This window comes from Agelaius phoeniceus, chromosome 35 (genome assembly GCF_051311805.1).
Source record: "Agelaius phoeniceus isolate bAgePho1 chromosome 35, bAgePho1.hap1, whole genome shotgun sequence".
Taxonomy (NCBI): domain Eukaryota; kingdom Metazoa; phylum Chordata; class Aves; order Passeriformes; family Icteridae; genus Agelaius; species Agelaius phoeniceus.
In genome coordinates, this window is record NC_135299.1 from 1,054,776 (window position 1) to 1,080,545 (window position 25,770).

At 57.3% G+C, this 25,770-nt stretch overlaps 4 protein-coding genes across 7 annotated transcripts; 2 read left to right on the forward strand and 2 right to left on the reverse strand.

Annotated features, from left to right (window-relative positions):
* The first annotated feature begins 58 nt into the window (after nt 1-58).
* Nucleotides 59-9,427, forward strand: PFKM (phosphofructokinase, muscle). 2 transcript variants are annotated; one of them, XM_054649104.2, is made up of 23 exons: nt 59-350; nt 1,433-1,531; nt 2,290-2,363; nt 2,456-2,533; nt 3,326-3,515; nt 4,143-4,308; nt 4,386-4,430; nt 4,518-4,626; nt 4,788-4,883; nt 4,967-5,059; nt 5,155-5,280; nt 5,537-5,601; nt 5,684-5,747; nt 5,869-6,015; nt 6,566-6,636; nt 6,725-6,812; nt 7,075-7,227; nt 7,623-7,787; nt 7,889-7,950; nt 8,140-8,251; nt 8,376-8,475; nt 8,863-8,968; nt 9,070-9,427. In XM_054649104.2, the coding sequence occupies exons 1-23, from the start codon at nt 221-223 to the stop codon at nt 9,215-9,217; spliced, it is 2,487 nt and encodes an 828-aa protein (XP_054505079.2). In that variant the 5' UTR covers nt 59-220; the 3' UTR covers nt 9,218-9,427. The 2 variants fall into 2 exon arrangements, with proteins under 2 accessions (XP_054505079.2, XP_077048898.1); XM_077192783.1 differs by lacking the exon at nt 59-350 and adding an exon at nt 359-604.
* A 619-nt stretch (nt 9,428-10,046) lies between these two features.
* On the reverse strand, nt 10,047-12,516 carry ASB8 (ankyrin repeat and SOCS box containing 8). Of its 2 annotated transcripts, none has more exons than XM_077192784.1 (3): nt 12,136-12,516; nt 11,525-11,679; nt 10,047-10,974 (listed from the first exon to the last, which is right to left on the reverse strand). In XM_077192784.1, the coding sequence occupies exons 1-3, from the start codon at nt 12,272-12,274 to the stop codon at nt 10,342-10,344; spliced, it is 927 nt and encodes a 308-aa protein (XP_077048899.1). In that variant the 5' UTR covers nt 12,275-12,516; the 3' UTR covers nt 10,047-10,341. The 2 variants fall into 2 exon arrangements, with proteins under 2 accessions (XP_077048899.1, XP_054505084.1); XM_054649109.2 differs by having other exon boundaries at nt 11,525-11,629; nt 12,136-12,515.
* Nucleotides 12,517-12,758: 242 nt separating this feature from the next.
* RNF212B (ring finger protein 212B) lies at nt 12,759-17,417 on the reverse strand. Its single transcript, XM_054649193.2, has 11 exons — nt 15,683-17,417; nt 15,252-15,304; nt 15,077-15,151; nt 14,871-14,986; nt 14,536-14,584; nt 14,324-14,387; nt 14,176-14,218; nt 14,036-14,087; nt 13,923-13,962; nt 13,586-13,617; nt 12,759-13,086 (listed from the first exon to the last, which is right to left on the reverse strand). Exons 1-11 carry the CDS (start codon nt 15,948-15,950, stop codon nt 13,024-13,026), a joined length of 855 nt encoding a protein of 284 aa, XP_054505168.2. The 5' UTR covers nt 15,951-17,417; the 3' UTR covers nt 12,759-13,023.
* A 191-nt stretch (nt 17,418-17,608) lies between these two features.
* LOC129130527 (uncharacterized) lies at nt 17,609-24,019 on the forward strand. Of its 2 annotated transcripts, none has more exons than XM_077192785.1 (4): nt 17,609-18,133; nt 19,365-19,422; nt 19,944-20,036; nt 20,970-24,019. In XM_077192785.1, exons 3-4 carry the CDS (start codon nt 19,961-19,963, stop codon nt 21,677-21,679), a joined length of 786 nt encoding a protein of 261 aa, XP_077048900.1. In that variant the 5' UTR covers nt 17,609-18,133; nt 19,365-19,422; nt 19,944-19,960; the 3' UTR covers nt 21,680-24,019. The 2 variants fall into 2 exon arrangements, with proteins under 2 accessions (XP_077048900.1, XP_054505001.1); XM_054649026.2 differs by having other exon boundaries at nt 17,610-18,133; nt 19,953-20,036.
* The last annotated feature ends 1,751 nt before the right edge of the window (nt 24,020-25,770 follow it).

A 25,770-nucleotide genomic window follows, 5' to 3' on the forward strand; every position in this document is an offset into this window, starting at 1 on the left:
TATCCCATTACACCGATCCCGTCACCCCGATCCCATTACAGCGACCCCGTCACAGCCGATCCCCTTACACCGATCCCGTTACCCTGATCCCCTAACGGGCGATCCCATTACAGCCGATCCCGTCACCCCGATCCCATTACAGCGCTCCCCGCGGCCAATCCCAGGTCCCAGCCCGTGTCCCCGCGCTGTCCCCGGGCCATGGTGGCGCTGTCTCCGGGCCATGGTGGCGGTCCCGGTGGCCCCGGCGCTGTCCCGGTTCGTGGCCCCGGCCGCGCTCTCCGTGGCCGCGCTCCTCCTCCTCCTCCTGCTGTCCTTCCTCCCGCCCGGGCCGGGCCGGCGGCGCTCCGCAGGTCAGTGCTCCCGGTGGGCAGCGGGACTGGCGCCACTAACGGCCCCGGGAGGGCACCGGTAACGCCCGCGGACCGGCACTGGTAACGCCCGCGGGACCGGGACCGGGACCGAACCGGAGCCGGGAGAGGCAGCGGCAGGGAACGGGGACTGGGAGCAGTAAGAAAAGCAGAGCAGATCCCACCGGGAACAGCGACCCGGACCGGTAACGGCCCCGTACCGGGACCGGCGATGAACTGGAACCGGTTAGGGAGAGGTACTGGAACCAGCAGGGAACAGGAACTGGCACCAGTAACGCCCCCAGACTGGGACCGGCGGGGAACTGGAACCGGGAGATGCAGGGAGTGGGGACTGGGACCAGTATGGAAAGCAGTCTGGAACCAGTGGGGAGCGCAGAGTCCCGCAGGGAACACAGACACGGAGTGGTAAGGATGGACTGGGACCAGTAAGGAGGATAAACTGGCACCAGAAAGGAGGGCAGACCAGTAACCACAGGGAATAGAGACTGGGATGAACAGGGAATCCAGACTGGAACCAGTAAGGACAGAGTGGCACCAGTAAGGACAAACTGGCACCAGTAAGGAGTGCAGAGCAGCTCCCACTGGGAGTAAAGACTGGAACCAGTAAGAACAAACTGGGACCAGTAAGGACAAAGTGGCCCTGCTAAAGAGGGACTGGGACCATTAAGGAGAGCAGGGCAGGAAAAGCAAACTGGAACTGGTAAGGACAGACTGGCACCAGTAAGGAACAGAGACTGGCACCAGTAAGAAGGACGGAGCAGCTCCCAGAGAGAGTATGCACCGGGTCCAGTAAAGACAAACTGGGACCAGTAAGGAGAGGCTGGGACCACTAAGGACAGCCTGGCCCCAGTAGGGAATCGAGACTGGGACCAGTAACGAGAACTCCCAGTAAGGAGTCCCCCCACGCCCCCCCGGGCGGGAGTGTCCCGGCGGTGTCAGCGGGGCTGTCCCAGTGTCGCCGCGTTCCTCCCCAGCGGTGCCACTCTGCGCTGGCAGCGTCACCCGGAGGGACAGAGCCGCTCTTCCCGCCTTGGGATTTGCCCGAATTTCCCGATTTTTTCCAGGCAGGAAAATGCCCTCGAGCCCCGCGGGACCCCAGCACACCGAGACCCTGGGGGTCGGCAAAGCCATCGCCGTCCTCACCTCCGGGGGGGACGCGCAGGGTAAGAGGACCCCAAAACCCCGGGATCCAAAATCCCTAGAAATCCCCAGCCCGAAATCCCTGGAAATCCCCCCCGAATTTCTGCCCCCTCCTCCAAAACTCCATAAAACCCTTGGGATCCCGGAATCCCCGGGATCACTAAGCCCCTGCCCCAAATCCCCCCCCCTAAAATTCCCCCCAAAATCCCTCACCCCCCCGAGTCCCTAAAACCGCTCCTTTGGAGGTAAAAATCGGGATTTTGATGCCACAACCATCAGGGTTTTCCCTGGATTGAGGTTCTGGGAATGACCTTGGTGGGGGTTTGGGGTCGGGTGGAGCTTGAGGAGTTTTGGGATAGCGGAGGGGAACAACAGTGACAAAATTCGGGCAGGGGACTCCAAGTGGGCACCGGTGGCACTTTGGCACTGAGCCAAAATAATCAGGATTGCCCAAAATTCCAAGGATTCATCCCCAGGTTTGGGATTTTTCTGGGGGTCCCAAGGATGGGGGGCGGCTGGACGTGGGGGGGGTGCCAGGCCATGGGGGCCCCCCCGGAGTGTCCCCTCCCCCCACCCCCGTGTTTGTCACCCGTGTCAGGCGCTGCCACCAAAGGTCACCGGGGCAAAAATAACTCAGGCGGTGGCAGCTGCGAGGGGGGGGGACAGGGGGGGTACGGGGGGACAGATTGGGGGTGTCCACCGAGGGGTGGCAGCCGCAGGGAGGTGCCAGGGGCTTGGGGATGTCACCAAGGGGTGACAGGATGATGGCGGTGCCCCACAGGCATGAACGCGGCCGTGCGCGCCGTGGTGCGGGTGGGGATCTACACCGGGGCCAAGGTGTTCTTCGTGTGTGAGGTCAGTGTCAGCCCCAACCCCAAAATTCCACAGCCCCACCACAAAAGTTGGGAAAAGTTGTCCTTGAACCACTGTCCACTCTGTCCCCCCAGGGCTACCAGGGGCTGGTGGACGGAGGTGACCACATCAGGGAGGCCACGTGGGAAAGCGTGTCCATGATGTTGCAGCTGGTGAGGGACACGGACAGGGGGACACACGGACAGGGGGACACTGGGGAATCCCCTCCTGGGCTGGGGAGGCACTGGGCATGCTCCTCACCGGTCCCAGTTTGTCCCTCACTGGTTCCAGTCTGAGCCTGGGCTCAGCAGAAAATGACCCAAAAGCAGAGCTGGGATGGGGGGAGGGAGGGAGGGAAGGGTGGACACAGGGACGTGCATGGGGATGGGATGGGTGGATGGACAGAGGGATGGGATGGATGGATGGACAGAGGGATGGACATGAGGATGGGACAGAGGGATGGACATGGGGATGAGATGGGTGGACAGACACAGGGACAGAGGTATGGACATGGGGATGAGATGGGTGGATGGACACACAGGGACAGATATGGGGATGAGATGGGTGGACAGACACAGGGACAGATATGGGGATGAGATGGGTGGACAGACACAGGGACAGATATGGGGATGAGATGGGAGGACAGACACAGGGACAGATATGGGGATGAGATGGGTGGATGGACACACAGGGACAGATATGGGGATGAGATGGGTGGACAGACACAGGGACAGACATGGGGATGAGATGGGTGGACAGACACAGGGACAGATATGGGGATGAGATGGGAGGATGGACACACAGGGACAGATATGGGGATGAGATGGGTGGACAGACACAGGGACAGACATGGGGATGAGATGGGAGGACAGACACAGGGACAGACATGGGGATGAGATGGGTGGACAGACACAGGGACAGCCGGCCAGCCCCGAGGCCAGCCGTGCCCCGCCGTCCCTCCCCAGGGTGGCACGGTGATCGGCAGCGCGCGCTGCCAGGATTTCCGCACGCGCGAGGGGCGGCTCCGCGCCGCGCGGAACTTGGTCAAGCGCGGCATCACCAACCTGTGCGTGATCGGCGGCGACGGCAGCCTCACCGGCGCCGACACCTTCCGCGCCGAGTGGGGCGGGCTCCTGGCAGAGCTGCTCAAAACCGGTACGGGGGCGACAGAGGAAAAGGATTGGGGTCAAAAGACAAAGGTTTGGGTTCAAAAGCACGCAAAAATTTGGGTCTCCCCACGTAATAATGTGGTGTTCTTCCCTAGTTATGGAAGTTTAGGACACTTTTGCTCCCCAAGGGGACATTTTGGAGGAGGGCAGAGAGAGAACAGGGGGTGTGGAAAGGTTTGGTTTTGAATCGGGATGTGGAACTCAAAAATTGGGTTTTTTCCATAATTATGGAGGTTTGGGGCACTGTTGAAGATGTTTTAAAGGGGGACACAGAAGAAAAAAAGGGTGTGGTTAAAAAAAGCAGGGTGTGGCACTCAAAAATTTGAGGTTTTCCCCCAAAATAGAGATTTGTGGCGCTGCTTCCCCCTAAGGGGACATTTTGGGGGTGTCCCACATCAGGAAAGGAGGGTGTGGGAAGGTTTGTTGTTGCAGTGTGATGTAAGTTTGTGATTCTAAAAAAACTTTGGTTCCAAAATCAAGGTGTCCTACACAAAAATACAGGGTTTTGTCACCCAAAACTGAGTGTTTTCCCCCCAAACAATCCCTTTGACACCTCTACCCCCCAAGTGACCATCTGGGGACGGCGTCCCCCTCCTGCCCACCCCCTCCCCAGGTGGCATCACGGCAGAGGAGGCGCAGCGCTCGAGCCACCTGAACATCGTGGGCATGGTGGGCTCCATCGACAACGACTTCTGTGGCACCGACATGACCATCGGCACCGACTCGGCGCTGCACCGCATCATGGAGATTGTGGACGCCATCACCACCACGGCGCAGAGGTGACAAGGACACCCTCGTTGTCCCCAGCCCCCCGGTGTTCCCGTTTCGGGTGGGTGACGCTTTCTTGTCCCCGCAGCCACCAGAGGACTTTCGTGCTGGAGGTGATGGGGCGGCACTGCGGGTACGTTCTGGTGGCACCTAGGAAGGGTTCTTGTCATGCCAAAAATTGGGGGAAGTGGCTCAAAAGCAGTTTTTGGCCCCATTTCAGGTATCTGGCGCTGATCACAGCCCTGGCCTGTGGTGCTGATTGGGTTTTCATTCCTGAGTCACCCCCTGAGGACGACTGGGAGGAGCACCTGTGCAGGAGGCTGGCTGAGGTGGGAGGGATGGACACGGGGATGGATGGATGATGGATGGATGGATGGATGGATGGATGATGGATGGATGGATGGATGGAGGGATGGATGGAGGGATGGATGGAGGGATGGATGATCTCCCCCTGTCCCCATCCTTGTTGACACCCTGTGATCCCCCCCAGACCCGTGATGGTGGCTCCAGGCTCAACATCATCATTGTGGCTGAGGGTGCCATCGACAGGCATGGCAAGGCCATCACCTCGGACGAGATCAAAGCTGTGAGTGGGGATGGTGGGGGGACATCCCCCTTTGCCCCCTCCCTTTTTGGGGCCAGTCCCAGAGCTCTCCTGTGTCCCTGCAGCTGGTGGTGAAACGTCTGGGGTACGACACCAGGGTGACCATCCTGGGCCACGTCCAGCGTGGGGGGACCCCCTCAGCCTTCGACCGCATCCTGGTGGGCACCTCCTTCCTCACCCCAGTCCCAGACGAGGGGACCTGGAGGTGACTGACAGCCCCCCTTGGGAGGTGACACCCCTGATGTCCCCTCAGGCCAGCAGGATGGGTGTGGAGGCTGTGATGGCGCTGCTGGAGGGGACGCCGGAGACGCCGGCCTGTGTGGTCAGTCTGTCTGGCAACCAGGCCGTGCGCCTGCCCCTCATGGAATGTGTCCAGGTGGTGAGTGGGAATGGGGGGACACTGGGAGTGGCCCCAGACCCAGTCTGGGTCCCTAAGACGGTTCCCATCCCTAAGATGTCCCCAAACCCTCCAGGGAGTGTCCCCAAGCCAGCCCCAGGCACGGATCCCACCCCAGGACACCCCATTCCACCCCAATCCCATCCAAAACACTCCAACCCTACCCAGGACACCCTGATCCCATCCCAGGACGCTCCAATCCCACCCAGGAAACCCCAATCCCCCTCTGTGCCCCCAGACCAAGGACGTCACCACAGCCATGAACGAAGGACGCTTCGAGGACGCGGTGAAGCTGCGGGGCCGGTGGGTGGCACCTCCATGTCCCTGTCCCTGCAACCCCAATGTCCTCAAAACGCCTCAAAACCCCAACTTCCCTGATTTTTAGGAGCTTTCAGAACAACTGGAACGTCTATAAGCTGCTGGCTCACATCCGCCCGCCTGCCACCAAGGTAGGGAGCACTGGAGAGGGCATGGGGAGGGGCCCGAGCCGGGACACCCCAATTCCATCCCAGGCACGGATACCACCCAAGCCCAGCCCCAACCCCCAGTGAGCCCTGTCCCTGTCCCCAGAGCGGGTACACGGTGGCCGTGATGAACGTGGGCGCTCCGGCCGCAGGGATGAACGCGGCCGTGCGGGCGACCGTGAGGATCGGCCTCATCCATGGGCACCGCATGCTCGCGGTGCACGACGGCTTTGAGGGGCTGGCCTTTGGCATGGTGAGGGTCCCGAGGGGAATGGGGTGGGAAAAGCGTCAGGAGAGGGACTGGGATGGGGAGATTCCCACAGGGAATGGGGTTTGGGATGGATTTGAGGGGCTGGCATTCGGGATAGTGAGGGTCCTATGGGGGAAAGGAGTTGGGATGGGGAGATCCCTATGGGATAAAGGGGTGGCCAGGGCATGACGGATTTGAAGGGTTGGGTTTTGGAATGGGGAGATCCCAGTGGAGAAACAGGCCGGGAAAAGAGTTTGGGAAATGCAGGATGGATTTGAGGGGTTGGATTTTGGGATGGGGAGATCCATGTGGGAGAAGGGTGCAAGAAAAGGGCCTGGGAAGGGGCAGTTGTGGCACTGCAGGGATGGAGATTCCTCAGGAATTCCTCAGGATGGGGGTGTTTAATCCCTGTCCAAACCCCAGCCCTGCTGTGGGTCTGATCTGCTGCTGTCCCTGAGCCAGGGGACATTGTGTGACCTCCTGAGAGGGCTGAGGGGACATTGTGTGACCCCAGATCCTTCTCCCACCCCATTAAACCCATTTCACCCCCCAGGTGGAGGAGATCGGCTGGAATACTGTGGGCAGCTGGACGGGGCTGGGAGGATCCAAACTAGGCACCAAGAGGTGACTCCCCCCTGCCTGTGGGGTCATTTGGGGTCCCCCTGGGGTCCCCCTCTTGTCAGGCTCATCCCGAGGGGTTTCCCCTTCCCAGGACTCTGCCCAAGAAGCATTTTGAGGAGATCAGTGCCAACATCAGCAAATTTGGGATTCATGGTCTTATCATCATCGGTGGCTTTGAGGTCAGTGGGGTGTGGGCAGGGTGTGGTCAGCGGGATGGGGTCAGTGGGGCTTGGTCAGAGCATGGTTGGGGTGTGGTCAGGATGGGCTTAGAGAGGCATGGTTAGGGTGTGGCCAGGGTGGGGTCAAGGTCCCTCTGCTATCCCCCAGGCATTCACCGGCAGCCTGGAGCTGGTGGAGGGCCAGGTCTGGTCAAGGTGTGGTCAGTGCCCCCCTGTTCCTCTCCTCTCTGCATTGTCCCCTGATGTCCCCATTGTCCCTCAGGCGTTCACAGGTGGCCTGGAGCTGGTGGAGGGCCGGGCACGCTTCGAGGAGCTCTGCATCCCCCTGTGCATCGTGCCCGCCACCGTCTCCAACAACGTCCCCGGCTCTGACTTCAGCATCGGCGCCGACACCGCCCTCAACACCATCACCACTGTGAGACCCCAGATACCTCCCCAAAATCCCCCTCGTCCCAAACACCACCACCCCGGTCAGACCCCCCATCCTGTAGCCTCTGCTCCCAAACATCATCACCACAGTGAGAACCCAAATCCTGTGTCCCATATCCCTCCTGATGCCAAACACCATCACCACAGTAAGATCCCAGTGGAAGTCCCAAATTCCCCTGATCCCAAAGCACTTCTCCTACCACTATCACCACTCTGAGACCCCGATGGAAATCCCCCAACTGCCCTGACATTAAACCCCTTTTCCTGACCCCAAATCCCACATTTCAGACGTGTGGCCTGATCAAGCAGTCTGCAGTGGGCACCCCAAATCCCCTGGCCCTAAATCCCTTCTCCTGATCCCAAATCCTGTCCCCACTGCAGACGTGTGACCTGATCAAGCAGTCGGCTGCAGGCACCAAGCGCCGCGTGTTCATCATCGAGACCATGGGTGGCTTCTGTGGCTACCTGGCCACCATGGCCGGGCTGGCAGCCGGCGCCGACGCCGCCTACATCTTCGAGGAGCCCTTCAGCAGCCGTGACCTGCAGGTGGGGACAGTCCTGTCCCCTGTCCCCAGTGGCACCAGGGTGGTGTGGAATGAGTAGGTTCCCCACTGACCCCACTCCCACCTCCATTCCCGACCCCACAGGCCAATGTGGACCACCTGACGGAGAAGATGAAGACCACGGTGAAGAGGGGGCTTGTGCTCAGGTGGGCTCCAGCTTTGGGGGCACCTCGTGGCACCCCTGTGGGGATTGGGTTTGGGATCAGGGGAACTGGGCTCTCACCGTGGTGATGGAAGATTTGGAGTCTCATTGTGGTGCTGCTGTTGGGGATCAGTGGAATTGTTTGGGATGGGGTGAATTGTGGGATTTGATCCTGATCCTGTCCCTGGTGTAGGAATGAGCGTTGCAATGAGAACTACACCACAGATTTCATCTACAACCTCTACTGCGAGGAGGGCAAAGGGATTTTTGACTGCCGGAAAAACGTCCTGGGGCACATGCAGCAGGTGGGAATGGGGTGAGGGTTTGGGAATTCCCCCAGGAACAGGATCGGTGTTCAGGGGGTTTCCCTGGGAAGAGGACTGGGACTTGGGGGATTTCACTGACTCATCCTGGATTCTCCTGGGGCAGGGAGGCAGCCCCACCCCCTTTGACCGAAATTTCGGCACCAAGATGGGCGCCAAGGCCGTGGCCTGGATCACCGGGAAGATCAAGGAGTGCTCCCGGCATGGTGGGTGCTGCTGGATGGGGGATCCCAAAGGGATCCCAGAGTGACCCTACATTCCAAACCATTCCCAAAAAGCCCTCCTGTGGATTCTGGGGGATGTTCCCCACTCCTGGATGATCCCAAACATTCCTAACCTCCCCTCTCGTTTTTGAAAGGTCCCAAATATTCCCAACCTACCCTCCCATAGGTTTTACCCTCATGGAGCATCCTGAGCATTCCCAAGCCCTGCTCCAGGAGGATCCCAAACATTCCCGACTTCCCGTCCCAGGTGTTTTCCCATCCCTGAAGATTCCCAAACATTCCCACCCTTCCCTCCCACGTCCCTGGAGGATCCCAACCATTCCCAAGTCGCCTCCAGGAGGTTCCCAACCATTCCTGTGTTCCTCCCAGGCCGGATCTTTGCCAACACGGCGGACTCAGCGTGCCTGCTGGGGATGCGCAAGCGCAGCCTGGTGTTCCAACCCATCGCTGAGCTGCGCCAGCAGACGGATTTTGAGTGCGTGTCCCTCCCTGTCCCTCCCTTCCCCACCCTGCCAAAGCGGACAAAGCCTGGGATCCCTCCCCAGGGATGTCCCCAGTCTGTCCCTGTCCCCTCAGGCACCGCATCCCCAAGGAGCAGTGGTGGCTGAAGCTGCGGCCCATCCTCAAAATCCTGGCCAAGTACAACATTGAGCTAGACACGTCTGAGACAGCGCACCTGGAGCACCTGACCCGCAAGGTCCTGGTCCCCGACGCCACCCTGTGACAGGGACAGCAGCCACTGCCAGCCTGAGGAACCCCAAAAATCCCCTTTTCTCACAGCATCCCGGGGCTTTTCAGGGATTTTATGGGATTTTGAGAAGTGGTCCCCAAGCGGTATCAGGATAAATTGAGGATGGATGGTGGAGGTTGAGGTTTTTAGGGTTAAAAGTCATAAAATGGAGATGATTCAATAAATTCAGTGCTTGTCCAAGTGCTCCAGGTCTCTGTGAATCCATGGAAAGGCAAACCTGGACCCCACTGACACCAAATCCCTCCTCATCCTCAGGATTTCCCTGCCCAGCATAACACAGAGGGATAAAAGAGGGATAAAATTTGAGCCCCAAGTTCATCCCAGAAAATAACAATGACAGTTTTTAGCCGCTTGGTTTCACCTTGGAGAGCTGCTCTTCCATTGGATCCTGGAATAGATCCCAAAAAAAAAACCCCAAACCAACACCAAAGGGTGAATTCCTAGTGGGAAACCTCAGGAAGAGCTTGAAGAGATGGGAGGGAAGCCCTCAGCTCCATGTGGAGCTCTCTGAAGAAGATTTCTTTCGCCTACAAGAACTCCAGCCCTGCAAAATTTTGGTTTTTGAGGTGGTTTCACTCCTGATGCAGCATAAAAGTTATGGATAAACAGGCAGAACTTCACTCTCCATGCTGGAGAAACACCTGGATCTTTGATTTTCAGCCAACCCATCCCACAGGATTACTCTGCATCCTAACCCACAATTTCTTGCCTTGGGTCCTTCCTCAAAGGAGACTTTTCCCTTAAAACCTTCCTTTTGCAAGGCAAAAAAACAAAACAAAAAAAAAAAAAGGGGAAAAATAGATTAATCCAACAGCTGGGATATAATTTGCCATCAGAGGGATATTGTTCATTGCAGAGAGTGAAAGGGGGGGACAGGGAGAGAAGCAGAGGGAACAGAGAGGAGGAAATGGAGGGAGCGTGACAGAACAGGGGGAGAAAGGGAGGGGACAAAATGGAAGGGCCAAGGGGAGGAAACGGAGGCAGCGTGAGGGGCCAGCAGAGTGCCGGGTGGCCGAGGGGAACAAAACCACGGAGAAGAACCTGGGAAGTGACAAAGTGAGCGGGGATCCTCCGGGGGAAGGGCAGCTGTCCCTGGCTCAGGTGAGCAGCAGCAGGTACTCCTTGAGGCAGGCAGGCAGCGGCAGCTGCTGCACGGCCTGGGGCAGGAAGCGCAGGCCGAGCGAGCGGCGCACGGCGTAGCGCGACAGCGCCTGCAGCGTGCCCGGCGCCGAGCACAGCAGCGTCAGCCGCTGGCACAGCTGCGGGTCCCGGGCCACCTCCCAGGGCAGGCTCCCGTTCTTGCGCAGCTCGAAGTGTCCCGTGGCCCTGTGCAGCAAATCCAGGCAGGAATCCTCCCGCTCCGTGCCCAGGCCCCGCACCAGCAGCGCCACCAGGCGTGAGATGGGGCTCTGGCCCTTCAGGTTGACCACGCGCACCTCGGCGCCGAAGTCCAGCAGGACGCTGACGCTCTCCAGGTTGCCCTTCATGGCCGCCCAGCTCAGGGGGGTGTCGTTGTTGTAGTCCAGGGCGTTGACCAGGGCGCCGTTGGCCAGCAGGGCCCGCACGCACTCCGCGTTGTTCTTGAAGGCCGCCCAGTGCAGGGGCGTGTCCTTGTTGCCGTCCAGGGCGTTGGGGTTGGCGCCGTACTCCAATAAAATCTCCACGCAGGTTTCATCTTTTTCTGCTGCGTAGTGAAGGGCTGTCCGGTTGTAGCCGTCCAGGGCATTCACCTGGGGGAGGAAAAAAAAAAAAGGTTTGGGGGTCAGGGAGTGGCTCCAGCTGGATCCCGCAGCAAGGGAAGAGCTAAAGGTCCCAAATCCCAAACGCAGGGAAAAATAAGGAAGGGTTTTACCAGGGGAAAGTGGCTTCCTTCCCAGCCTCCTGAAATCTCAGTGCAAAAATTTAGGTTTCAATCCTTCCTCCTCTCCCAAAAATCTCAGCCCAAGAATTCCCTCCCTGTTGGGACAATGAACCTTTCCCTGGTGCCACTTTGTGAGGGGATACAAGCCCATAGAATATGCTGAGGTGGAAAAGACCTACAAAGACCTACAAATCCAAGCCCCGGCCCTGCACGGGACACTCAAAAATCCCCCTCTATGCTGGGAGCATTGTCCAAATCCCAGTTCCCAGAGCTTGTGACACTCTGGGGGAAGAACGTTTTCCCAAAATCCAACTTAAACACATCAGCTCCAACGTCAACTCTTAATCAGCTCTTCCTGACTTCCCTGCCCATTATCTCGGAATTTTTTCTACCTGTTTTTGGTTTTTTCAAAGCTTTACCTCAGCTCCTTTTTGCAGCAGCAGCTCCACGCAGTCGGCATCAGCCACCATGCAGGCACAGTGCAGGGGTTTGAGGGTGCCATGCAGGCAGTTCACATCGGCACCCTGGGGAGCACAGGAACACCCCCCGGTAAGGAACTCCCCCCTTTCCATCCCTTCAGAGAGGGTTAATTCACACAAATCCCGAGGGTTTGCAGGAACCACCCCGGGGTCAGAAAAACCCACCCTTTCCCTGCCCTTCCCATCCCCCCTTCAAGAAAGGCTTAATTAAGAGAAATCTCGGGGGTTTGTTCGCAAAAACACTCCCGGTCTTAATCCCAGCTCCCGCTTGTGTTTCACTAATTCACTGTCACCAAACGGTGCCCGGAGACCCCCAGAGACCCCGCCAGCCCCGGGGGTTCGGAGGGTGGAAGGAAAAGCCTGGAGTCTCTAAACCAACCAGAGATGCCCTGATCTTCCCCTCCAGGGGATCCCCACGGAGGCTCCGCAGGGAGCGGGACAGCCGGCGACAGCTCGGCAGGGCCCGTCAGAGGGACCCGGAGTCCGGGGGGGACTCAAGCAGGCCGGTCTGGCCGCGGAAGGGGTGGGATGTCCCGGTCACGGGGCCTCACCCGGCCGATGAGATCCTCCACGTTGTCCCGAGGGAAGGAGCGGATGGCGGCGATGGTGCGGATAAGGCGCTCGGACAGCGAGTACTTGCTTTGAATGCTCTGCATGATGTACCACATGGCGCGGGCCGCGCCGCGGCATCCCCGGCCGGCCCTGCCGAGCCCCGCGCCGGACCCGGGGCGGGGAGGGAGCGGCCCGGGCCGGACCGAGCCGCAGGAGAGTGCGGAGGTGGAGCCGCGGCTGTTCCGGAGGAATGCGTAGTGGCTCCGGAGCGGTCGCGGGGCGGTTCCGGGGGCCCGAGCCGCTCCCGGACCAGCGGCGGCGGCCGGCCAAGCAGGACGCGGAAATGCCGCTAACCAGAAGTGGCGTCACACCAAGTGCCCCGCCCCGACCACCTCGCCACAAATCCGGCTACGGCTCCCCCGCTGGTCCCGCCCCCTCCATGCCTGTCCTCCAATCCCCAGCACCGATCGCTCTTAAGCCACGCCTCCTATCGGATTTTCACCAATCCGCGCTTTCCTAAGATCACGAAGGCCCTCCCCCTCCTCCTTTCACCACCCCCCCCCCGTAACCCCCTCAATTTTCCCCCAATTTTCCCCATTTTTCCCCAATTTGCCTCCATATCCCGCTTTCCCCTTAGGCCACCCGCACACCGACCCACCAACCAATAGGAACCCAGCACCGGCAACACAACCTCGATAGGCCCGGGGGGCGGGGCCTCGCGGTAGAGGCCACGCCCCCCCGGCCCCACAAACGGACCCAGAACGGCACCAAAATTGGAATTTTTTTTTTATTCCTTTTTAACAACTACTGCCCCCAGCCATCTCCAGGGAACCCCCGGAGCTGCTGTTCAGGAGCCTCGGATCCCGTCAGAGATCTCTGTTTGTCCTTTATGGCCGTGGGTTGAGATCCCACTGGGAGCGCCCGCCCCTCGCCAGCCGCCGAGCAGAGCCCTAAATAAAGAAGATTAAATTCCTGGCTACCGAATAGCGGGGTGGCTATCGCGTTTTAGGGAGTGCCTACTGAATTCTGGGCGGGCTTGGTTACCGAATTTGGCGGGGGTGGCCTCTGAATTTGGGGAATAGCTACTGCATTTGGAGGTTTTGTCTTGATTTCGGAGGAAAAGGGGTGGGAAAAGGGAGGGGCAAGGAGGAGGGGGTGGAGCTGGGGTCCTCCCAGCGCTCCCAGTATCACCAAGCCCCCCTCCCAGTAACCCAAACGTCCCCTCCCAGTGCTCCCAGGAATCCAAATTCTCTCCCAGTAACCAATCTCTCCTTCCAGTCCCTCCCAGTAACCCCCTCCCAGTGCCCCCAGGTCCCTCCTGGGGCTCCCTATATCCCCTCCCAGTCCCTCCCAGTTTATCCCAGTCCCCCCCAGATTCCCCTCTCCACATCTCCCGGTTTATCCCAAGGCCCCCAGTCCCCTCCCAGTTCCTCCCAGTGCCCCCAGTACCTGTCCCTCGCTTGTCCCAGCCAAGGGGGGCACTGAAGAGGGAAAGGGGCGTTAGGGGGTTTTTTGAGGTCACCCCATAGATCAGGGTCAGGGGTTTCTCTGGGAGGGCTTGGGGTCCTGCAGGGGGTTTGGGGAGCTCTGGGCTCCTTCCGTGGGGGTTTGGGGTCCCTGTGGGGAGAGATCAGGGGTTTGGGGTCACACCATGGGGGTTTGAGGCCCTATATGAGCTTTTAGGGTCCCTCCTTGGAGACGAGGAAAGGGGATGGTGCTTGGAGCTGAAGGTCGGGGCTTGGGACATTATTTTGGGATAAATCCTGTAGGATTTGGGGTCACTCACCTACGCTGGAGGTCCCTGAATTTCTGTAGGCTATGCCAGCCTGTGGGGGGAGAGCAAACCATTATGGGAACCCCCCTATTTTGGGGTGGCCCCCATTTGGGGTGAGGTCTCACCTGCCATCCTGGGGTGCTGTGGGACTGGGGGGGCTCCAGTGGGGCGAAGCGGCTGCAAAAGAGAGGCAGGAAGTTTGGGGGGACCCCCCTGTGCAATTGAGGGACCCCCATTCCAATTTAGGATGCCCCACACCCCTTACCTGACCACTTGACTGCTGAGCTGCCGGCGGGGCTGGGGGGTGACTGGAAAGGAGACAGAAAATTTGGAAGGACCCCTATGAGCAAGGAGAGGATGAGGAGGTGTTTCAGGGTGTGGAAGACCCCCCTACAAATTTGGGGGGCACTTACCTGAATGTGTGGGGGAGGGATAGGGGGTGCTGCTGCGGCTGCTCCAGCGCCAGCCTGGGGAGAGCTGTGGGGAGATTTGAGGGGGACAGTTTTGGGGGTGAGGGAAGGGGCAGGAGGGCCCTGGGGGGAGTTTGCGGTCCAGGAAAGGGGCAGGGGGACTTTGGGGGGCAGTTTGGGGGCCAGGGAAGGGGAAGGGGGGCTTTGGGGGCCACCTGCATGCGGCGCAGCTCTTCATTCTCCCGGCGAAGCGACTCCAGCTCCCTGGGAAGGGGGAGGATTTAATGGAGGGTGGGTTTTCCCCCCCATTTGGGGTGGGGGTCCCTCCATAGGGTACCTAAGGGGGGCAGAGCAAGGGGGTGGGAGCTCAGCAAGATGGCAGCAAATGGCAGAACATGCTGTCACCAATGTGGCAGCCAAGGGGGGGTAAGACCCTCCCAAGAAAGGGGCCAGAAGGATGAGGACTGTCGTTAAGGAGTGCTGCCTCACCCACATGCCCAGAGGAGCCCAAGATGGAGGTGCGAACCCCCTTCCATAGCGTCCCCCTCACCTCCTCCTCTCCCCCTGCTCCTCTCTGGCCTTGTCCAGCTCTGCCTGCACCCGCCGAGTTCTGTCCGCGTGCAAGTCCACCAGAAGTTGTGCCTGTGCCATCTGGAACTGCCACACCTGGGGGATGTCGGTCACTCCCTTGTACCCCCCAGCGTGTGGGGTTGGGGACAGCGGTGGAACCTCATCCCCCATCATCCGTGTCCTCACCTGCGTGATGTGGGCAAGGTGCTTGAGGGCGAGGTCCACTGGGTTCTTGAAGAAAACCTTCTCCTCTGGGCGCATCTATTGGGCATAGGGGTGTCAAAATGATGGGAAGAAGGTTGGGAACGGGAAGGGAAAACGGTGGGAAGGGGATGTGGGGAACAACATGGAGGACACTGGCCTGATCAGATATGGGCAGGTAGCAGCAGGCGGTGCCACAGACTGGGCAGGGACCTGTGGGAAGGGGAGAAAAAAGAAAAAGAGAGAAAAAGATGTCCAAAAGTCCCAAAAATGGTGTTCCTTGAGGGAAATGGACCATTTCCCTTCATTTCAGGGTTTTAAATTGAGGCAGGATCCTCCATTTCCACCATGCTAAGGGTGTAAATTGAGGGAAATCCTCCTTTTCCCATCATTTAAAAGACAGAAATTGAGGGGAAACCCTCTTTTCCCGATATTTTAGGGGTTTAAATTGAGGGCAGAGCCCTCACTTATTTATTTCCTTGAGTTGAGGTGACCCTTCCTTTCCCTCTTATTTTAAGGGACTAAATTGAAAGAAACTCCCCCTTTCTCAGCATTTAAAGGGCTTAAACTGAGGGTTTCCCTCAATTTTACCTGAGCCCCCACAGCCCTCGCACAGGATGTGGCCACAGTTGGTGATGGCGAAGCGGGCGCCATCCTGGCGGAAGCAGCGACTGCAGTGGAACCAGTCCATGATGGCGCCGGAGCGAGGAGCCGCCTGTGCTGCCTCCACACAGGAGAGCCTGGGAGGGAATGAGGGGGAAAGGTGAAGGGAAAAGAGTGGGAAAAGGTGAGAGAAAAAAGAGATGGAAACGTGAGGGGGAAAGGGTCGGAAATGTGAGGGAAGAAGGGCTGGAAGCATGAGGCGAAAAAGGGCGGGAAACGTGAGGGGGAAAGGGTCGGAAATGTGAGGGAAGAAGGGCTGGAAGCGTGAGGCGAAAAAGGGCGGGAAACGTGAGGGGGAAAGGGTCAGAAATGTGAGGGAAGAAGGGCTGGAAGCGTGAGGCGAAAAAGGGCAGGAAACGTGAGGGGGAAAGGGTCAGAAATGTGAGGGAAGAAGGGCTGGAAGCGTGAGGCGAAAAAGGGCGGGAAACGTGAGGGGGAAAGGGTCAGAAATGTGAGGGAAGAAGGGCTGGAAGCGTGAGGCGAAAAAGGGCGGGAAACGTGAGGGGGAAAGGGTTGGAAATGTGAGGGGAAAAAACAGCAGGAAAGGTGAGAGGAAGAAGAGTGGGAAAAGGGAGGGAAAAAAAGTGTGGGAAACATGAGAGAAAAAAGGGTGGGAAATGTGAGGGGGAAAAGGGCAGAAAAGGTGATGGGGGAAATGGTGGGGGAAAAGGAGAGAAAAAAACAAGAAAGGGGAGAGATGAAAAAAGTGGGAAATGTGAGGGGGAAAAGGCCACCTGGATGGGGACAGGGAAACCAGGATTGGGACATCAGGATGGGGACAGCAACACCTGTACCTATGGGGGCAGATGGGGATAGGGACACCAAGCCTGTGGAGACATTGGGAGTGGCACGGGGACACACGAATGGGGGTGTCGGGATGGGGACACTGTGATGGGGATGGGGACCCCATGGTGGGGACAGGGATTCAAGGACCCTGGGGATAGGGTCCCCAGGATGGGAATCCTGGGATTTGGGCACATGGATCTGCTGATGACATCAATTAAAGGTCTCTGAGCAGCCTCGGTCCACTATATGGATTTGGGGACACCAGCCAGGGGTGATGACATTGTCCGACTGTGAGATTTTGGGGTCACCCACAGTGATCCCAGTATGGCCATGCAGAGCTTTTCCCATCCTTCAGGAACCAGTGCCTGGGGTGAGGGAAGGAGATGGAGACCCCATACTCCCAGCCCAGCACCCCTAAACCCTCTGAGGGGCTCTGGGGGCATGGGGTGCAGGGGGAGCACCCCAAAACCCTGATCTTACTATTCCATGCTCCCAGAACCACAAAATTCTGCTAAATCGTTGTCTGTGTTGCATAATTCCAACAATTTTTAACTGGGGGGTTGGGGGGCAGAAAAAGCACCCCCAGAATATCGGGGGAGGGGCTCAGCGTTTGGAGGGCACAGGAGTCACCCCGGAACCGCAATCCTATCATGACCTGATCCCAAAATCCCTCCATGCCACTGTTGAACCCTCTGGCCTCGCTGTGCGATTCCAGCCATTTTTAATTCTAGAGATGGCGGGGGGCAGAAATGCATCCCCAGGCCTTGTGAGGGAGAATCTGGGGGGCGCAGGGGCCACCTCAAAACCCCGATCGCCCCCAGTCCTTCTATCTCGGGATCCCGTGATCCGTCATTGTGTAATTCCAACCAGTTTCTGATTCCCGGGGGTCGGAGGGAGGGGGGCAGGAAATGCCCCGATAAAACCCTCTGGGGGATCATTCAGGGATTTGGGGGGGGGCGCGCAGGGGACGCCCCGAAACCCCCATCCCGCCGTTCCCTGAATCCCTGGATGCCGCTGCCGAGCCCTCCGCCCTCGTTGCGTAATTCCAACCATTTTTAATTCCCGGGAGGGCAGGAAACGCGTCGCTGCCGTTACACAAAGCAGGAAGGGGGGAGGGAGAGGTCTGGGGGGGCTCCCTGTCCTTATTCCCCTTAAACCCACCCTGCCCAACCTCCCCCCCCCCCAGATCCATCTCCCGCTTGGAAAACACCTCCCTTTATAACAAAATAACCAAACCCCAACAATTCGGGCAATTCGCACAATTCCCCCACTCAATACCGGGCGGTTCGGGGGTGTCCCTGCTGGGACCCGCCCTTTTTTTTCCCCCTAGGGGTTCCCCCCGCCCAAATTCCCTTTTTCCAAGGTTTCCCCCCCACTTTTCCCAGCGTTTTTTCCCCGCTTTTTTCCCAGCGGCGCATCCGGCGGGGAATGGGATGACGGGACCTTCCTGTTCCCGGCCCCGTGCCCGCCTCGCGCCCGGGGGACGCCCCCGCCACCACCCCCCCGCACCGCCGAGCCCGACGGGACCCCCGGAGCCGCCCCCGGAGCCCTCCGGAACGCCCCCGGCCCCTCCCGCGCCGCGGAGCCGCCGAGGTGAGTCGGGGGGCGCGGGGGGAGGGAAACGGGCCCGTTTTTGGGGGGGAAGGGGACGGGAAAAAGCGGAGACACCCCCCCCCAGAAAATCTGGGAGACCCCCTCCCCCCCAATTTGGGATATCCCGATGTTAGATTTGGGATGGGGGAGGCGGTGGCGGAGGGGCGCCGTTGGGGGGCTGGAAATGAGGGAAAAAGGAGAGTGGGAACCCTCCCACAAAAACTGGATGGACACCCCCCCCCACGACCACCAACTGGAGATACCCCCGGGTATGGATTTGGGATGGGGAGGCGATGGCGGAGGGATGGCAAAAGATTTGGGGCGGGGGGGGGGGGGGGTGTGGATGAACGGCGAATTTTGCGGATTGAAAAGAGAGGAAAGAGAGCGGGGACCCCCCCAAAAAAATGTGGGAGATCCACCCCGTCCAGCTGGGGATACCCAGGGGATAGAGCGGAACGATGGATTGGAGCCGGGGGGGTGGGGCGGTGGAAATGAGGCGCCGTTTGTAGGGTTGGAAAAGATGGAAAAAGGAGAGTGGGGAACACTCTGCCCCCCGCCCCCCCCAAATTCAGGAGATCCCTCTCCGATTTGGCATGCACCCGGTCTTGGATTTGGGAAGGAGAAGGCGGTGGCAGGGGGGCCACAATGGAAGGGGAGGGGGGGTGTGCCGTTTTTAGGTTTGGAAAAGAGGGAAAAAGGAGAGTAGGGACCCCCCGCAAAAATTTGGGAGACCCCTCCCGCAGTTGTGGATAACCGCCGGCTTGGATTTGGGATGGGAGGGGAGATGGATTTGGGGCTGGGAGGAGGCATCAGGCTCTGTTTTGGGGGGGACAGAAAGGAGGCAATGACAGTGGGGACCCCCTCCAAAAAATCTGGGAGACTCCCCCCAAAAATTTGGGTTACCTCCATGTTGGATTTGAAGGGGGGGATGTGGATGAACCGTTTTGGAAGGGAGGGCAAGAGAGTGGGGACCCCTCAAAAAAAAGCTGGGAGTCCCCCCCCAGTATTCAATTTGGGGGTGAATTTTGGGGAAGGGTCCTGGGGCTCTGTTGTTCTTTTGTGCCCCCTTGGAAAAATTAAATTGTGGGAGGAGCAAACCTTGGGGGACTGGGAGTAATTTGGGAGCACCCTGGGTGATTTGGGGGGTCCTGGGTGATTTTGAGGGGAACTCGGTGACCCCCCCCCCTTTGTGACCCCCCCCATCTGCATCCTTCCATCCCCCTCACCCCAGATTTTAGGGGCTGAGTCCGGAGCAGCTGTGAGACCCTCCCAAGACCCTCAGAGAGCAGGTGGGAGGGGAACTGGGGGAGTACAGGGTGATTTGGGGAGACACAGAGGGATTTGGGGTCACACAGAAGGATTTGGGGGGACACAAAGGGGTTTTATGGGGGGAACAGGGGTATTTGGGGGGGCACAGAGGGATCTGGGATCGCATGGAGGAGTTTGAAATTACACTGAGGGATTTGTGGGGACGTGAAGAGATTTAGGGTGACACAGAGATTTTGGGGGGAATAGATGGATGGGGGGGGAAAAAGGTTTTTGTGGGGATGAGGCTTAGGGGGGTACAAGGGGATTTGGGATCTCCCTGAAGGGTTTGGACAGGTAACACAGAAGGATTTTGGCGGGGTAAATGGAAATTGAGGGGGGCAAAAAAGGATTTGGGGGTCACACTGAGAAATACGGGAGGCACAGCAGGAACCAAGATGCAAACCATCCTTTGGAATTGTGGGGGGAAGCGGTTGTGGTTTTCTGCTGCTCAGGGGGGTCCTGGGGCGTTTTGGGGTGCTCAGGGCCCCCCTTGATGCTGCAGTCCCTGCAGGAGCCCCCATGGAGCAGGACGAGCCGGACGTGGTGGAGCTGCAGGACTCGGACGAGGGGGACGTGGTCCGCAGGGTCTTCATTGGTGAGGAGGGGACCCCAAAAGTGGATGGGGGGGTTGGAGGGCTCCAGATAACCTAGAAAAGCAGTACAGAAAATTTTGGGGGGGATACGGATACTTTTGGGGTGGGCTGTAGGCAAATTTGGGGGGTCCCAGGCACTCCAAGAAGGGGGTGCAGGCAATTTGGAGGGCTGCAGGCAAATTTGGGGAGGCTCCAGATGTACCTAGAAGGGGGTAGAGGCATTTGGGATGGGATTCAAGGCATTTTTGAGGGTCTACAGACACCACTGGAGGGGGGTAGAGGAATTTGAAGGGGGCTTAAAACACTCTTGAGAGGGTTCCAGACCCCCCAAGAAGGGGTTATTGGGAATTTTGGGGGCCTTCAGGTACTTTTGGGGGGCTCCAGACACTCCAGGAGGGGGCATAGCCCCTTTTTGGGGCACAGTGAGCATTTGGGTAGGGTGTGCAGCCCCTTTCTGGGGTGCACTGGACACCAGGAGAGGGCCACAGCCCCTTTTTGTGCCCCCTTTTGGGTCACAACAAATATTTGGGTCAGGGGTCCAGCCAATTTTTGGGATCCAGTGAACATTTGGGATGGATGTCTGGCCCCTTTTTGGAGCACAATGAATATTTGGTCAGGGTTGCAGCCCTTTCTGGGTCACAATGAACATTTGGGTCAGGGGCACAACCCCTTTCTGGGGCTCAATAAATATTTGAGGAGAAGGCCTAGCCCCTTTTTGTGTCACAACGAACATTTTGAGGAGGCTTCAGGCAAACTGGGGAGGCTCCAGGCACCCTTTTAGGGTGCAACGAGCATTCGAGGAGGGGGCCCAGCCCGTTTTAGGAATACAATAAACATTTGTGTTGGGGTCCCAGCCCGTTTTAGGGTCACAGCAAACATTTGGTTTGGAGGTTTAGCCCCTCCTGTGCTCTCACCCCCTGGCCATGTTCCCCCAGCCGATGACGGCATCGTGAGCGACGGCGAGGCCGAGGTGCTGCCGCACGAGATCATCCGCACGGTGATCCCGCACAGCCCCCTGCGCCCCCCGCCGCCCCGCGGGACCCCCGGCCCAGCCCCGGGGGGCTCCGAGGAGGGCGGAGGGCGGCGGGGCGGGGGCCGCCAGCGCCCCTTCATCTGCAACGAGTGCGGCAAGAGCTTCAGCCACTGGTCCAAGCTGCTGCGGCACCAGCGCACGCACACGGGCGAGCGGCCCAGCACCTGCGGCGAGTGCGGCAAGAGCTTCTCGCAGAACTCGCACCTGGTGCAGCACCGCCGCACCCACACCGGGGAGAAGCCGTACAGGTGCGGCCACTGCGGCAAGAGCTTCTCCTGGAGCTCCAACCTCATCCAGCACCAGCGCATTCACACTGGGGAGCGCCCGTACGGCTGCGCCGAGTGCGGCAAGAGCTTCACGCAGAGCAAGAATCTCATCAAGCACCAGCGCACCCATGCCGGGCCGGGGGCAGCGCGGCCACGGCGCTGCGCCCACCCCGCCGGTGCCCCGAGGGCTCTGAAGGGGCCTCGGGTGGGGGGCGAGGGGCCCACAGGGGCCGAGGGCGGCTGTGGGCAGGAGCCGCTGATCTGCGTGGAGTGCGGGGAGAGCTTCGCCCGGAGCGCCGCGCTCAGGAGGCACCGCCGGGGGCACCGCCCACTCTTCGTGCCCTGAGGGGACAATGTGGGGACAGTGCCCGCTCTTCGTGCCCTGAGGGGACAATGTGGGGACAGTGCCCGCTCTTCGTGCCCTGAGGGGACAATGTGGGGGCACCGCCCGCTCTTCGTGCCCTGAGGGGACAATGTGGGGACAGTGCCCGCTCTTCGTGCCCTGAGGGGACAATGTGGGGGCACCGCCCGCTCTTCATGCCCTGAGGGGACAATGTGGGGACAGTGCCCGCTCTTCGTGCCCTGAGGGAACATGGGGACACTGTGGAGGGGGCACAGGGACAGTGGGGCACTGTCCTCGCACTGCTGGGGGCACCGCCCACTCTTTGTGCCCTGAGGGGCAGGGGGACAGTGGCACCGGGACATAGGGACACACGGAGTGTGGGGCATCCGTGTTAGATAGTTGGGGCATCACCCGCTTTTCATGCCCTTTTCGTGCACACCGTGGTGGGGACACAAGGACTGTTGGATAATGCTCTGGCAGTGCCTGCTGTCAGTGACCTGTGGGGACACACAGACAGTGGGCCACCCTGGTGGGGGACACAGGGACAGTGCTACAGACAGGAGACATGGTGCCACCATGTGAGGAGACACAGGGAGTGTTTCATGGGCAGGACGTGGTGACGGAGCTGGGGTCGCACGAGTTATGGAGTTATGCCACAGGTGAGGGAATGTGACACCAAGCTGGGAGACTGTGGGGGGGCACCTGGACTGGGACAAGGACAGGACACAGTGACTCCAAGGTGGACGACACACGGACAGGACAGAGGACACAGAGCTGATGACCCCAAGCCCACCCCATGCCCCATGCCCTGTGTCCCCCTCTGTGCCCCTCGCTGTTCCGTGTCAGTGCCACATCCCAGAGCTGTAAATAGGGGAAGGGACATGGGGTGGGGGGGGGAGGTGACACTGGGAGACTCCCCTGTGGGGTGTGGAGAGGGCATGGACAGGGCTGGGCTGTGAATAAAGTTGTGTTTTGGGGGACCTGGGAGTTGGTTTTAGGGGGTGACAGAAATGGCGGGGAGGGGGTGGGAGGAGAACCCTGGGAGTTCTCCCTGAGGGAGGGAGGGCAAAAAGCCCCCAGGAGGGGAGTTTGAGGGGCTCAGGGGTTTGGACAGTCTCTGGTCAGTCCCTGCAAAGCCCGAAAGGACAGGGGGAGTGACAGAGGGAATTTGGGAGTCAAAAAAGGGGTCTCAAAACTTGGAAGGGATTGCAGGGAGGTCCCAAATTGGAAGGGAGTTGGGGGGACCCCAAAACCGAGAAGGGCGTTGAAGGGGCTGTTTCAGGAGGTGGCTGCCCACTCTGGGCCACAGGCCCCTGAACACCAATGCTGGCCCTTTTCCCTGGCAAACAAAACTCTGCCACCAGGTTCCTGGAGGTGCTTGGCACTCCAAGGCCAACCAGAGTTTTATTTTACTGCAGTGTTTTTCTGGGAGATACGGCGTGCCCCCTCCTAACCCTTACCTCCTCCCCTCAGCCCTCTTCTGCCGTGTCCTCTTCTCAGCTCCTCACCCCTACTCGAACTTGGAGCCCAGCTCTGCCCCATCCCTCTCTCTGCCCTTTTCCCCTCCCCATCCTGCCCTGCCCCATCCCTCTCTCTGCCCTTTTCCCCTCCCCATCCTGCCCCTGCCCCATCCCTCTCTCTGCCCTTTTCCCCTCCCCATCCTGCCCCTGTCCCATCCCTCACTCTGCCCTTTTCCCCTCCCCAGCCTGCCCTGCCCCATCCCTCTCTCCCCTCACCCCCCACCCGTGCCTCTCTGCAGCAGCACGTGGGAGCCTGAACATGGGGACAGTGTGGCCCTCGTAGCAGGACAAGACCCAAATAAATCCACATGTAATGAAAATAGAAAAAGGTTATCATCTTGTGTTAATATGTGTTTTGTGTTGTATTGCTCTGTATTGCTCTGTATTGCAGGCTGAGCACAGGGTGAACTCTCTCCCCCTTGCTGTGACACCTGGGCTGGCAGGGATGACACAGTGACCTCGGCCGGCCGATGCTGCCTGTGCCATCACCTGGCACTGACGTGTTTGATGAAAATGCTTTTGCTGGGATTTTTCTCCTGAGAAGCCTCAGAACAGAAATGGAACCAATAACGATCTGCTGGCTGTGGAGTGTGGGCTGGAGATGGTTTAGCAACAGGGGCATCTTGGATTAGTCTCCTGTGCATTGTTTCTACTCGATGACCAATCATGGTCCAGCTGTGTTGGGGCTGTGAGCAGTCCCAGGTATTTATTATTCATTCCTTTCCAGCTTTCTGATGTCTCCTTGCTCTTTTAGTATAGTTCTAATATCTCATTTTCTTTTAATATAATAGAGATCATAGAATAATATTTCAGCCTTCTGAAAGGTGGAGTCAAGACAGTGGGGAGACACTGTCTGTGTGTGCCCCGAGGGTGCTGAGGGCACCTGGGCTGGGGGCAGACACTCTCTGTGTGTGCCCCGAGGGTACTGAGGGCACCTGGGCTGGGGGGAGACACTCTCTGTGTGTGCCCTGAGGGTACTGAGGGCACCTGGGCTGGGGGGAGACACTCTCTGTGTGTGCCCTGAGGGTGCTGAGGGCACCTGGGCTGGGGGCAGACACTCTCTGTGCCCCGAGGGTGCTGAGGGCACCTGGGCTGGCGCCTTTGCAGCAGAAGAGACACCAGAGACAGCGGTAGATGATAACACCAGAGACATCGGTAGATGATAAAGGGCCGACTCTTAGCAGGGGTTAATCCAAGGTTTTATTAGTAGTCCCAGAGGAGCTCCTGCCCCTCAGGGGGCTCCTGCCGAGAGCCCCGGGAGATGTGCCAAGGTCACATTTAAAGGGAGGTGGAAACCAAAAGCAGAGAACATCCTACCAACCATTAAGTGACCCTAAGGGATGGATGCTGGGGGATGGACATACAGGACAGCGTATGGGGCAAGGCTTGGGGGGCTGACTCCCAGCCTCTGGCTGATCACTGGACGACTTGGACCGAAACTTCTGGATGGAGGGGATGGGAGGCTGAGTGATTGACAGAGAGCCAGAGTCGGGGTTTGGGGATGATCTCATCCTGGGAGAGGGATAACACAGGTAAAGGGAGGAGGGTACAGTTTGGGATGAACCATTTGGGAAAAATATGGGGATACAAAACAAAATGACTTCAAAGTATTGCAAAGTATAAAAATGCACTACAGCAGGGTTGGGCAGCACCAAATAAAATGCTTTAAAAGAAGAAAAATTAAAAATAAAAATTAAATAAAATTATAATAACAAAATAAATTAAAAATAAATGAAAAACAAAATAAAAACTGTAAAGTGCCGTAACGCAAGACCCTCAAACTCCACCACAATCAGCAGCTTGAGTTGGTCTGGAAAGCACCAAATAAAATAAAATTAAAAGATTTAAAAAGAGAACAATTAAAAAAATTAATAAAAAATAAAATTAAAAAATTAAAAAGCTTTAAAAATAGAAAAATTGAAAATAAAATAAAAAAGAAAAATTAAATTAAAAAAAGCTTTAAAAATAGAAAAGCTAAAAATAAAAATAAATAAAAAATAAAATTAAAAAACAAAAAAAGCTTTAAAAATAGAAAAATTAAAAATAAAAATCAAATAAAAAATAAAACTAAAAAAACAAAAAGCTTTAAAAATAGAAAAATTAAAAATAAAAAATAAAAAATAAAATTAAAAAACAAAATAAAAAGCTTTAAAAATAGAAAAATTAAAAATAAAAAATAAAAAAAAAAAAAAAAACAAAATAAAAAGCTTTAAAAATAGAAAAATTAAAAATAAAAATTATTTAAAAGATTAAATTAAAAAATAAAATAAAAAGCTTTAAAAATAGAAAAATTAAAAATAAAATAAAAAATAAAATTAAAAAAATAAAATAAAAAGCTTTAAAAATAGGAAAATTAAAAATAAAAATTAATTAAAAGATTAAATTAAAAAATAAAAAAAAGCTTTAAAAATAGAAAAACAAAAAAAAATTAAATAAAAAATAAAATTAAAAAAACAAAATAAAAAGCTTAAAAAAAGAAAAATTAAAAATAAAAATTAAATAAAAGATTAAATTAAAAATAAAATAAAAAGCTTTAAAAATAGAAAAAATAAAAATAAAAATTAATTAAAAGAT